Below are 12,846 nucleotides of genomic sequence, written 5' to 3'. Positions count from 1 at the left end.
CATCTTCCCGCAGCAGGAACCCATCATGACATTTGCAGATATACGAATCATCAGTATTAACACAAACATGCTCACAGCCATGGTTGACTGATTTGCAAAGATCTTTATCTGAAAACAGATGACAGCTCTTGCTGGTTAATGCATTTCTGCACAAGCATGAGCTGCACATGATAAGGATGCTGATAAACATCAAACTACTTACTTCTGCATGTTTTTCCATCTTCTCTTAGTAAGAATCCCTCCTGACATTTACAGACAAATGAATCCCCAGCATTAACACAAGCATGTTCACAGCCATGGTTGACTGACTTGCAAATATCCTTGCCTGGGAATAGTTAGATAATATTTAATGCTATTTTCTACTTAAATTTACTTTATAAATACAAAGGCTGAGGGGTAATGCCATGAGCAGAGAAAGATGGAAGCCTGCAAACTGAAAGTGAATCTCTGGCTAATTAAATGACAGACAGCTTAGTTTACAGGAAGCATGAGTTCTTTACCATCTGAGCAGAAAGAATTGCATGGTTTGGATGTTCTCCCACTGACAATAAATCATTTTAGAATTAATCCGACTAGATTCAGGAGGAGGACTTTACATTAAGAGCTCAAAGAGTGATAGGAGGAAATAATTTAGTACAGTCATTTAGTGCAAATTAATGCTGGTAAAATCGAAATTAAGCAAAACACCAGAGGCACGAAGCAAAATAATTCTTTAGCATCCTTAAATCAATGGCAAGAGTATACACAAACAAACCACAGATGAATAGGAACTATTCATTTAAGAGGATATATAAAATCTAACCGGCATTGCAGAAAACTGATGCTAGGATTTGTATGACTGTAATGTTAAAGCCCCTTCAAGAAGGATGAATGGGGAGAATGTACAGGTGGAAGTGGAGCCACCTATGAGCACTCCCCATTTCTTTTTCACTGCAACACAAAAGAAAATATTCTCAATTGCTAATGGAGAACTAGCTTTATATAGAAAGTAGAACAGTACTGACAGCCAAGTTCAGACTGACTCTTCAGCAAAATACTTAGATTTAAGATGCAGGGAAGAAAAATTTGATTTTTACAAGAACTTCGTTCTGAGCCAAACTCTCATTCCAAAAATGACTATAAAGGACAATCTTCTAACTCAACAAGCATTACATTTAAGACATGGCAATCTAAACCAGATCCCATCTAAACCAGCAGAGAAAGGAGTTATCATGTAAGTAAAAACTCGCATCTGCTTATAGAGATCTGTGTTGAACTTAGACACATTTGTTGGTTGTAAACTGGATCAAATACAAACCAGCAGCAGACATGCCTATTACTTCAAGAGGATAAATTTTACATAGCTGAAAGCAAATATGAGCCAGAGTATTATGGATTGGGAGGGGAAATAATAATAATGATAAAGTGAACAATTGCACTGTTTAAGGTTATTTTACTAGATAACCTCCAAAAATGTAGCCCCATAATCTAAAAATGACAGAATAGTTAAAAAAGCAACCTAATTTAGAAATTACAGTTCAAAACATCTATAAGTTTTGAATAATGATTGAAAGAAAGGCACATTCATAGTATTTACTGAACATGAAAATACCAGGAATTTGAAAACACTGATAAAGGACATGGGGGTGCACGGCCAACAAAATAAAGGACAGTGTGAGCAACTTTTTTAAAGACTATAAGGAACAGAAAATATTTTAACAATGTATTGTTAATAGATAGGAATGGTAGAATTGCTAGTCTTAATGCAGAAATATTGAAAATATTTAGTGTATTCAGATCTGAACTTATTAAATAGTCTACTGATAATATTATTGGAGTGAAGAGTTTCATTAGCTGATAACCCAGTCACACAGTACCTACTGAACATACACACTTTAAAATCAGTAACTCCAGATAACTTGCATTGAAGAGTTGTAAAGAGCTGGCTGAAGGACACTTGGGATGCTTAGTGTTATTTTTCAGTAACTCCTAGAACTCCAAGGAAGCCCCAAAAGACTGAGCAGTCTCTATCCCCAGTGTATGCATAGAGACTGAAAAAAAAAAAGCTGTTCCAGTGTTTGAAGAGGATGAGTAGTTCCTTGTAAGCCTGCACTTATATATTATACACTAATCTGCATTAAAATAATGGAATAGATAATGTTGAACTTGATTCAGAGTAAAATCAAAGAAAGAATTAACATCAATCAACTTGGTGTCATGGAAAAATAGATCCTCAAAAAACAAAATAACTTTTTAATTTATGAGGTTGTTTCATAAAGCTCATGCTGTTCATACAATGGAGCTTTCAGTAAGGTAGCAGTCTTTGTATTTATTTTGATTAAGAAAACATACTACAGAATCAACATTGTATGGATTAGCACTGGCTAGAGAGATCTTCAGGATAAACTGTAAATGGGGAAATGTCAGGTGTCTTTCTTTCTAAGAATTTGCCCTGCTCCTCTGCTAACAATGTTTTTATGAACAACCCAAAAGAAAATTCAAAACAATCGCTGACAAAGTTTGTATGTTACTCCAGTTTTGAAAGAATGGCAAATAAAAATAGAGCAGTTGCTGCTATAAGGAGATGTGAATCTTTTTGCAAGATGGATAACAGCAAATCATATGTATTTTATAATAGCCAGAGCTAAGCTAATATATTTAGAAGCAAAGAATGAAAGCTGTACTTAAAGGATGTGTGACATCTGTGTGACTGAGAGTCTTAAAGAGCTTATGATGATGGTAAATAACTAACTGAAAACAAGTGCTAGAAGAATAATTTGGTCACAGACTAATGTTGTCTTTGGTCATAAAAAAAGATAGATTAAAAAAAAAGATAAAAGATAAAAAAGCTGAACTCAAAACAGAATTAGCTGGGTTATAGTTCATCTACCCTGGCTTGTGCTGTGTCTTCAGTTAGAAGACTTTGTACTGTTGTGGTGCCCCCAGAGGATATTGCTAAATATTATAAATATTGCTAATAGTAGTAGAGGTTTTAGAAGAAGCAAGAAGAGACTTATGAAAATATTAGAAAACATATGAAGGAGTTTCATCTGCTTATCATTTGCAGAAGAACATGCTAAGAGATTAAGAACAGATTAAGTCATGGTCTGCACAAACACATAACACAACGCCACGGTGGCAATTAGAACTCCAACCCATCAAAGTAAAATGCAGAAACATCCTATACTCAAGATTAAAACTCAACATACTCAATTCTAGTAATGAAGTTCACATTTTAAAAGCTACATTTCATATCTTAAAATGGGCCAATTTTCTGAAATGCATCTTTAGTTCACACTGTATTTCATACTAGTCTTCTGATCTATAGAGAGCAATATTTGTTCTTACCACTATGAATCAGTGAAAAAAACCCTACTAAAAGGAAAATGAAATTTCTTCTTTTATTCATAAGCTACTTATTTCGGCATGTTTTCCCATCTTGCCTTAGTACAAATCCATCATGGCATTGGCAAATGTATGAATCATCAGCATTAACACAAAGATGTTCACAGCCATGACTGACTGATTTGCAGATGTCCTTGTCTAGGAATAATTTATATTTTATTTACTACAGTTTGATGAATTAGAACATTTCCAAAACTTTAAAGACTAAAAATGATAAGCTCTTAGTAAATAAATAAAGTATCATCATTTTTGTCCAGCAAAATCCCCTGTAAAAAGACCTACCTCCTCCCTCCAGACTATGTTACTTCAGTAGACTTCCAAGTGGAAAACATACAGTGACATAACTTACTTTTACAGGTTTTCTTATCTTCTCTCAATACAAAACCCTCATAGCACTGGCAAACGTATGAACTATCAGTGTTCACGCAAACATGCTCACAGCCATGGTCAAGAGAATTGCAAACATCTTTATCTGGAAAAAACACAAGGTCGTTGGTATTTAAAACGTGTCTATGAATGCACAGGCTATAAAGGACATCTCCTATTAAGGAGATGGTCACTTACTTCTACATGTTTTTCCATCTTCCCGTAGTGCAAACCCCTCGTGACACTGGCAGATGTATGACTCGCCAGCATTAACACAAACATGTTCACAGCCATGGTCAACTGAACTGCAAAGGTCTGCATCTGAGAACAGTTGATGTTTTGGTTAAAGCACATCTACAGTGAACGTTATCATGCAGGGAGAAGTAATAGGTTTTATTAGGCCTACTAATATCACTGGATGAAACGGGCAAAAATTTTGGCAGAAATCACTTCTAACTCTTGGTACCTGAAAAACTGTGAGTCTTTTTTTGTCTCCAGTCATACTAGTTCAGCTCTTAAAATACACTATTTCTGTCCTCGGAATCTCTTACAAGCTTCTGGCAGGTGTAACAGTACTACCTGTATACTACAGCAGTGAACTTGTTGTATTTGTTAGAACACTTCCACAAATCTGCATACTGTAGATAAAAGTCTATGGGTAATTATCAGAGTACTTACTTCTGCATGTTTTCCCATCTTCTCTCAGCAGAAACCCCTCATGACATTTGCAAACATAGGAATCATCTTCATTAACACAAATATGCTCACAGCCATGGCTGACTGATCTGCAGATGTTGTGTCCTGGAAATGATTGATATAAACAGAGGTTTTGAATGAAAACATGTTAAAAAAATGTGGATATCAAAAGGAAGCTTGGGGCTTTTTTGTTTTTTTTTTCTGTTTCCAGTAAGAAGTGCAAAACCCTTTCCTTTTCTTTCCTTGCCTGTTGCACATGCAAAAATGTTGACTAGATTCTGGTCACTCACTTCTGCACGTCTTGCCATCTTCTCTCAGCATGAATCCCTCACGACACTTGCAGATGTAGGAATTTTCAGCACTAACACAAATATGCTCACAGCCGTGGTTAACTGATTTGCAGACATTTTTGCCTGGGAATAATTTAATAAACAAAAAATACTCTTAGTTAAGGGCAAGATGTTCAAAGTTTTACAATTCCCAGCTACTTAATGTTCTTGTCCTTGGTAGTATACTGGACTCAATCCTGCAAATCATATATAGCACCTGCTGTTGTCTTTCGTTGTAAAAGAAAAGTAGATCTTTGTCCTGCTAATTTTACAACATTACTATTAAGGAAAAGTGCATTGTTCCAGTCCTAGAATTTGTAGAATTTCACATGTCCCTAGCACACGCATTAGTGACCCACAGGGATTTCCAAAGGCCCTTAAATCCAACATCCACATTTCAAGTAAACTTTCTGGTGAGAAACAGATCTTTTTGTGTTCAGTATCATGAGTCAGTCAGAATCATGGAAAAGTCTCTGAAGAACACACAGGTATGAAGTGTTTTGTAACTGTAATTCAAATAATATCCATAGATCTCATCAACATCTGCTGTTAAAAAAAAAATCACAGGGAAAAACAAAAGTCATTCAGCTATTACCATGACAAACTTAAAGCTCCTTATTCTCAGTTTGTCTATCACGACGACATCCTATTTTGTTATTCCATGTAAACAGAGACAAATTCTGCTTGTCTATAAAAAGCATGGACAATTTGAAAGCAAAGGAAATGTTCTGTCCGCGCTGAAGTCCAGAGGGATTAAACAGATTGGAGCATTGAGCAATAAATAATGGGCTGAAATTTAGTAAGTCCAAATACCAGAATCTGCGATTCACGAGTATAAATTTGGAGAGGAGTGTCTAAGGAGCAGTCCTGCAGACAAGGATCGGGGGGTGCTGGTCAACAGAAGGCTCAACAGGACCCAGCAGTGTGCCCTGGCAGCTAAGACGGCAAATCACCTCCTGGGGTGCATCAAACGGGGTATAGCCAGGTGGCCAAAAGGGGCAATTATCTCCCTGTAATCAGCATTGGTGTGACCTCACCATGAGCACTGTGTGTAGTGCTGGGCACCACAGTTAAAGAGAGATGTGAAGGTCCTTGAATGTGTCCAGAGGAGGGAAACAAAGCTGGTGAAAGGGCTAGAAGGAGTGGCCTATGAGGAGCAGCTGACAACTTTGGGCTTGTCTAGTTTGGAGAGAAGGAGGCTGAGAGGTGACCTCATTGCTCTCTACAGCTTCCTGAGGATTGGAGGGGCAGAGGGAGGTGCTGATTTCTTCTGCTTGGTATCTAGTGACCGGACATGTGGGAATGGCTCAAAGCTGTGCCAAGGAAGGTTCAGACTGGGCATTAGGAAGCATTTCTTTCCCAAGAGTGTGGTCAAACACTGGAACAGGCTTCCTCAAGAGGTGGTCAATGCCCCAAACCTGTCAACATTTCAGAGGCATTTGGACAACACCCTTAACAACATGCTTTAACTTTTGGTCAGCCCTGAAGTGGTCACGCAGTTACAATAGAAGATCATTGAAGCCTTTCAGTTGGAATTATTCTAATTCTAATTCTAATTCTAGCCTTGCAGGAAAACAAAGGCTCTTGGTAAGAAAGTGAAAACAAGTTGTTAGTTTAGCTAATGTTAATCAAGAGATTGTATTTTATTTTATTTGAAATATGAATTGTATCTAATTTCTATGTCAGAAAATCCCTCTGAACATCTATTTGCCTAATTATAGTTGACAATTTTCCAGAATTTTACAGCAGGGTCATATAATTTGTCTTTCTTGCTACCTTTAAATGCTACGTACACCAAATTTTAGTAATCCTAATTTACAGAAAAATTATGAACACCGAGGAAACACAGAGGAAAACAAAGCATAACTATTTCAGATTTGAGCAGATTCGGTCAAAGCTATAAAAATTTGCAATTAATTTTTTCTTGGTATCTGCCACGCATCACAACTGTGTAAATGTAGTCAAATGTGTAATGCAATCATCTTTGAACAAAATTAACTTTCATTTAATAATGCAAGCTTCATGTCTTAGAAACATTATGTATTTTTACCTTGATTTCAGAAGAAAATTACAGTTGTCCCATGAAAAGATGTAGGTCAGAATAAAATAGCTTTCAATCCACAACAGTCCAATTTTAGGGCTACTTTTTAAAAAGCACAGACATTCAGGGTGTGATTCAGCTGCCTGAAAAGCATTCATCCAGTACCGCTTCAGATGCCTTAGAGTATCCAAGATATTGACATACTGCTGGCAAATATGACACCAGAGGGGAAACTATCAACTTTTGGAATCTTTGAGCATTTAAAATGACACTGGACAGCAATATTTAGACAATCAAATCCTACCTCACAGATTTCTTCTATGTGTATGATAAAAATCTAAGTCTGAGTTGCTGAATAATAACTTACGTTTACATGTTTTCCCATCGCTACGAAGCTTGTATCCTTCAAAACACTGACAAGTGTAAGATCTGTCACCACTGACACACAAATGTTCACAGCCATGATCACTCAGAGTGCAATAGTCAACTCCTGTAGGAGCAATTGAAGTTATTAAGGAATGTAACAGAGAATCAAACACTTATTTTTCATCCCTAGTATTTGCATGGCATATAAGTAAATACAAATACATTGAACTGCTTAAATAATAATCCAGTTCCTTATCTGATAATACATATATAGCTTCCATAAAATGTAAGAGGGCCTTGTGGTGTACTTTCCATTTGTTGCCTTAAGCAGAGTTGAGATATCATCCTTTCCTATTCACAACATAGCTCAACAGAGTCCATGTCTCAGCACTTACGAATTTGAAAAACCTAAACCAGAACAAATTAGCAATGATTTTATAAAAGACAGCACCAAAGACATAAAAGCTACCTTGTGAGCATTCCTTAAATACAATCTCTAAGTGGCCTGATGTGAAGGTGGCAGTCCCCAGAATTCACTTGTGTACCTGACCCAGATGCCATGGTAGCAAGCACAAAACCTCTCAGGCACCTCAGTGGGCTTTGACTTAAGACTATTTGAGCTTTTGTAAAGAATTGCAAATGACAAGTAATGTCAAATATAATCCATTTTTAATCTCAAATATCCTAAGTGTTCATTCTCTGTAATACAAAGACATAGAACCCCCAGGATCCTGTAGGCAGCACTTGCTACTGTTTGAAGGCTACACACATAGTGTGAAATCATTTTTTGTTATTAGTTGTCAGGGTAGAAATCCATTTACCATTTAGGTATCACAGCTGCCTTAAGATATTTATGCCTGTGTTTATGATGCCAGAATTGTAATTCCCAGACGTTTTCCCATTAGAAGTGGTATATGTTAATTGTGCTAATCCCTTCCATTCAACTGCTCATTCAGGAAATCCCAAAGTGTCATCTTTTCAGGATAGCCTAAATATGTCCATGAGGTTTCAAAACTCATCTGGAGCTCGGGAACAGGACAAATCTCTTTCCTAAAATATGTTTGAGGAGAGAGGTGTGCTGGCAAGAAGTGGATCTATCCAAAAGGCCTTAGCTTCATTGCATAAAAGGATTCCAGAAGCCACAGCACTGTTTTAATGCTGCTGATAGGTCTCCCAAGTATGGCCTGGAGGAAAGTAACTCAAGAGTGAAAAAAACCACCTATTTTTAGTGCAAGAGAAGAGGGATTATCCATTGCAGGTTGATAAAGCTCCCCAGTCTGGTTGTTTCTAAATTTCCAGTAGTTCTTTTCCATAAATGTCTAGATAAATCTTTCCAGTAGACCCTATTGCTGTTATGTGTACACTAGTTCTGCTTCTGTGTTACAGCTACAGTGGCAGACAGAAGCAAAGTCTGTCAAGGTACTGGATGGAGCTAGAAAGGTTACTATGGAGGCAAAGACAAGTTTAAAGACAAAGACAAATTATCTTTGCTGGTCTGCCTCACTTGTCTCTAGGTAATTTTTGTGACTGAGCACTTGCAGTTTGATTTCTGTTAGAACTGTGTTGCCTGAGTGCAAGAAAATGAACGAATTCTGGAGCTGCCCAACACTCAAGCCTGAAAAATAACATACCTCCAAAATCTGTAGAAAAAATGGCCAAAACCCTTTCATCAAAGAAGTCTGGGAAAAATCAACAGGCAAAATGCATTCACATTCCTCTTCTCCTGGCCCTTTCTCTATATTATTTTTCCAGTGGAGAAGGCAATTCAGCTATTTACAAAACTGCAATGATTCTCAGTGATGATTAGATTTATAAAGGGTGGAGAACTGTCACGACAATTTTGTTCACTTATTAAAGGTTCCCATGCAAAATGTGAACCTCAGTGTGGGACTCTCACTTCTCCTCCTGCCCCAGGTAAGCTGATGGAGTTTGCCTGGGGGACATTGACCTGTCAGTCATATTGCAAAACTGTCCTCATCACCTGGAGATGAACAGATCTTTCAAAACTGTCCTGAATATGTGAGGGTTTGGAGTTGTCTTGTATCATGTCCTAACTCCTTTTTCTGCCTGTTTCTGCTTTCAAGTCACTACTAAAATACTATCAAAATGCAGACTGTAAGAACAAATCAGAAGTAAATAAATCAACTCTTTCCTGTAAGAAAACAGAAACCTTTCCCAGGCAAGCTGAGATCAAGGGGGTTCTCAGAAGACTTAGGTGTGCAGGTTTTTAGGTCCTCATTGATGACAAATCCTAAAAAGCACTGACAGATATAGGAGTCATCAGTATTTAGGCACAGTTGCTCACATCTATGATTGCTTTCAGCACAGTGGTCCACTCCTATTGATTTGTGTTAATAATTGAAGAAATCACATTGGAACCTTAGATACATACACTATGACACTGTAGTTAGTACATGATGCCTTTGAAGAGCAAGGGAAAAAGATCAGTACAGCTTTTTATTTATGTAGCATCCCCACTCATTTGAGTAATCTGAGTTAATAAACAACACCTAAATGAAATTAATACAACCACCGCACTTGGCAGTTAAACCTGATGAAGTGCACATCTCCCTCGCCAAAAATCACCAAGGGAAACTAATGCAAAGTGGAGTGAAGGGTCAACCTTGAAGTCCTGCCTGGTCTTACCCAAAGAATCAGGCTTGCTTTCTTTAAAAAGCAAGACTCTTTTGTTCTCTACAAGATTTTCTCAGTCAGAAGAAGATTAGCAACTCTTGACAGAGAAATTATGGCTTTCAGATTATTTTATAAACAGTAAATTCTTTTCCAGGAGGGAGAGAAATCACCTGTTTATAACTTTAACCTGCCAATAGCTTCAAACACTTAAAGCCTAGTGGCAGGCAGATACACATTATGAGCATGAGCGTCTTTTAAATATGTTCCTTTTCTTTGATTTTTCTACTCCTGTTCCAAATAAGATAAAGTGGAATATATTTTTTTTAGTCTTGTATTCAACTGGTAGTGTGAAAGATGAAGGCTGGGGGAAGGGAGAGAGAGGTGTGAATTTGGTTTAAGAAATATATTGCCTCAGGGAATGGGCAGCAAAGCAGTAGGATGAGATACATGCACTTGAATATGTGCTATGTAATCTGCTGGCCCTTTACGTACAGAAAAAGCACATTTTAAGAAAAAAGCTTTATACTGAACTTCCACCTAATATTTTACTGCAGACTTGTTAATGGTTATTTTTAGTTACATAGGCCCAAATCATTTTAGCTTAACTTGATCAAAAATATTGGAGTTTCCTCAGACACAAACACAGTCTCATATGTCTCTATTTGCAAATCATTTACAGATGTGAACAGGCACATCTGCAGCTATTTGTTTACAGAGAAACAATTTCTGTATTTAATGTAAAACTACTTAGTTCTAAATATTGCTCTTTATTCGTTTTAACTAAGCAACAGTTTTGCAGTAATTGGTCCAGATTTACCATTATACACAGATACAGATAATGTTGGCTTGAACAAGTGAAGCTAAGGTGTCGGTTTTTTACTAGCTAAAGTAAGTTCCAGCTGGAACATTCTACTTTTTCCAAAAGTTTACGTCATCATGAAGAGACTTGTGTAACTTCTCAGAGCACAAAAAAATGTGGAATAGAAAATAAAAAGCCCCAGTATTCTCTGTGAAAAACTGCATCTGTTTGGCACTGTCTTTTACAACACAAACTCCCAAAGTAATATGAATTTTAACATTTAATTACTTTGGGTTCTCATGCGGCATCATTTATCACACTCTTTCAGAGTGGAGTAATCACAAAGGTACTAATTACCAGGCTTTAGGAATTATTGTAAATATAAATTTGTTCATGATATGAATGTGTAAAAAAAAAAAGTAAGCATGGGAAGGGACAGGGGAAGGCTTAGGGTTTTTAAAAATAATTGGTGTCTTGGGATATATTAATGTTTAGATATTCAACTTGTGATAGCCTAAAAGCATAATGGTTAAAAAAGTTTTGAGCTCTTGCAACATATCCAAGTTTGCTTAAATATGGCTTTATCACAAACAGTTTATTTAAAAATAATTACCTCCTGGACTATCAACTTTTTTTAAAATTTCAGTGTCTAAGTGTTCCTTTGGAAAAATGTGTCAAAGTACATCAGGGAAAAATGGTGCCAATAGTTTAGATGATTTGCAAAATGGTTCTCTGCAATAAAAGTATCTTCTAAAAACTGGATGACATCAAGTGGACAACATTGTTTGGTTTCTCTAGTACGACCCTGATCCTTTGTTTAGTAACAGTTGTATTAAAAGAGGACATTTTATCAAACAGATCACTGGAAATGTAAATGTAGAAGAGGGAAGTCTCTACATATCTCTACATATCAGCAGCATAATCAGTATCAGACGTGCTGCAGTTTACGTAGCCCATAGCAATGATACAGATGTCCAACAGTAAGCACTGGCTTTGTGTTAGACCCCTTGGCTGAACACATTTTCCCATTTATTTGCATTGGAAAAGTTGATTCTTTAATTCCATATTGCATCAGGGATCTCACCATAGCATTACTTCACTAGACCTGGCTTGTGGTGGACTTTATAGCAACATAGGTTTGCAGAGCTCAGAAAGATCTCAAAAGGGACCCAGGAGCGTTATCTCATCCTGTTCCCACCTGGCCCCACTGCAGTGACCACCCACTGCAGCTCTGGAGACAGGCTCATTTCTGCGCTCATTGCCGTCAGACCATTGGGTGCATCCAGAATGACATTCGCACACAAGTGAGTCTTCCACACTAACATATTCCCGTTCAAAGTCATGCTGACCTAGAGCACATAAGTTCTGTGGAGAGAAAATCAGTGAAGAACTCAAGCCAGCCATGAGTGTTTCTCAAGTAAAATGGCTTAGAAAAACTCACTTTTCTTAAACAATACTAGATTCTGTACTTTGCAGACTTCTTAAAGCTGATAGCGAGCTGAGGATCTGAGAGTGGATTGCAAATACTTGGCTATGCAAGACTTCACTTTGAGTCCTATAGAGCTGCTCCTGTAGCCACCAGAAGGCACACATGGTGGTGAAGGAGGAATGCCTGGTGCTAGTCATCAGTGATGCATCCTCCCTTACTTATAAAAAGGCTGTGTATGCAAGTGTTCTGCTTTATTTTACAAGCTTATCCAACATGAGCCTTGTTATAACAAGATTTGGAATAGGAGCTTAATCCTGGAAATGCCATCATGTTTACAGCCAAATCCAAAGCCCCCTAGGGTTAAGGAAAAATATCTCAAATGGGAATTACAATTTGCCTTTAATTCACAATTACATTCTTGGCAATAAATACTGTACACAATGTTGTTCTTTTGCTTCTATAATCACGAAGGCACAGCCAAGCTATAAAAACCTGAATGTATTAAAATACCATATAGATAATAAAACCATAATAGCATGGATTGCTATAGAAATGGCACTGCGTAGACAAAGCTGCTTCGTGAGAATGCATCTTTAAGACTAAAAGAAAATACAGTTTCAAAACATGATAAATTTTATGAGCATCTATAAATATAATTATATTGCTCCAGGCAAGTTTATTCATAAAGTATCAGCAGTACAACTCTGCCCCAACAAGAACTGAGTCACCAGATCAGACTAGTTCATTTTAGTGTATATATTCTCCTTAAATGTTAACAACACTACATTGAAAATCTGCTGAT

General features: G+C 37.1%; 1 protein-coding gene across 1 annotated transcript in view; it reads right to left on the bottom strand.

The window, feature by feature from the left end:
• MATN2 (matrilin 2) overlaps positions 1–12,846 on the bottom strand; it is a gene marked incomplete at its 5' end in the record, with an annotated part of 44,038 nt that overhangs the window by 13,896 nt on the left and 17,296 nt on the right. The window contains 5 exons of the mRNA XM_008941832.1: positions 203–325; positions 3,734–3,856; positions 3,949–4,071; positions 4,429–4,551; positions 7,184–7,306. Of these exons, the coding sequence (XP_008940080.1) occupies positions 203–325; positions 3,734–3,856; positions 3,949–4,071; positions 4,429–4,551; positions 7,184–7,306 (615 nt within the window). The remainder of the gene's footprint in view (positions 1–202; positions 326–3,733; positions 3,857–3,948; positions 4,072–4,428; positions 4,552–7,183; positions 7,307–12,846) is intronic.

Source organism: Merops nubicus, unplaced genomic scaffold (assembly GCF_000691845.1).
Source record: "Merops nubicus isolate BGI_N331 unplaced genomic scaffold, ASM69184v1 scaffold20686, whole genome shotgun sequence".
NCBI lineage: Eukaryota > Metazoa > Chordata > Aves > Coraciiformes > Meropidae > Merops > Merops nubicus.
This window is presented reverse-complemented; position numbering and strand designations above follow the sequence as displayed.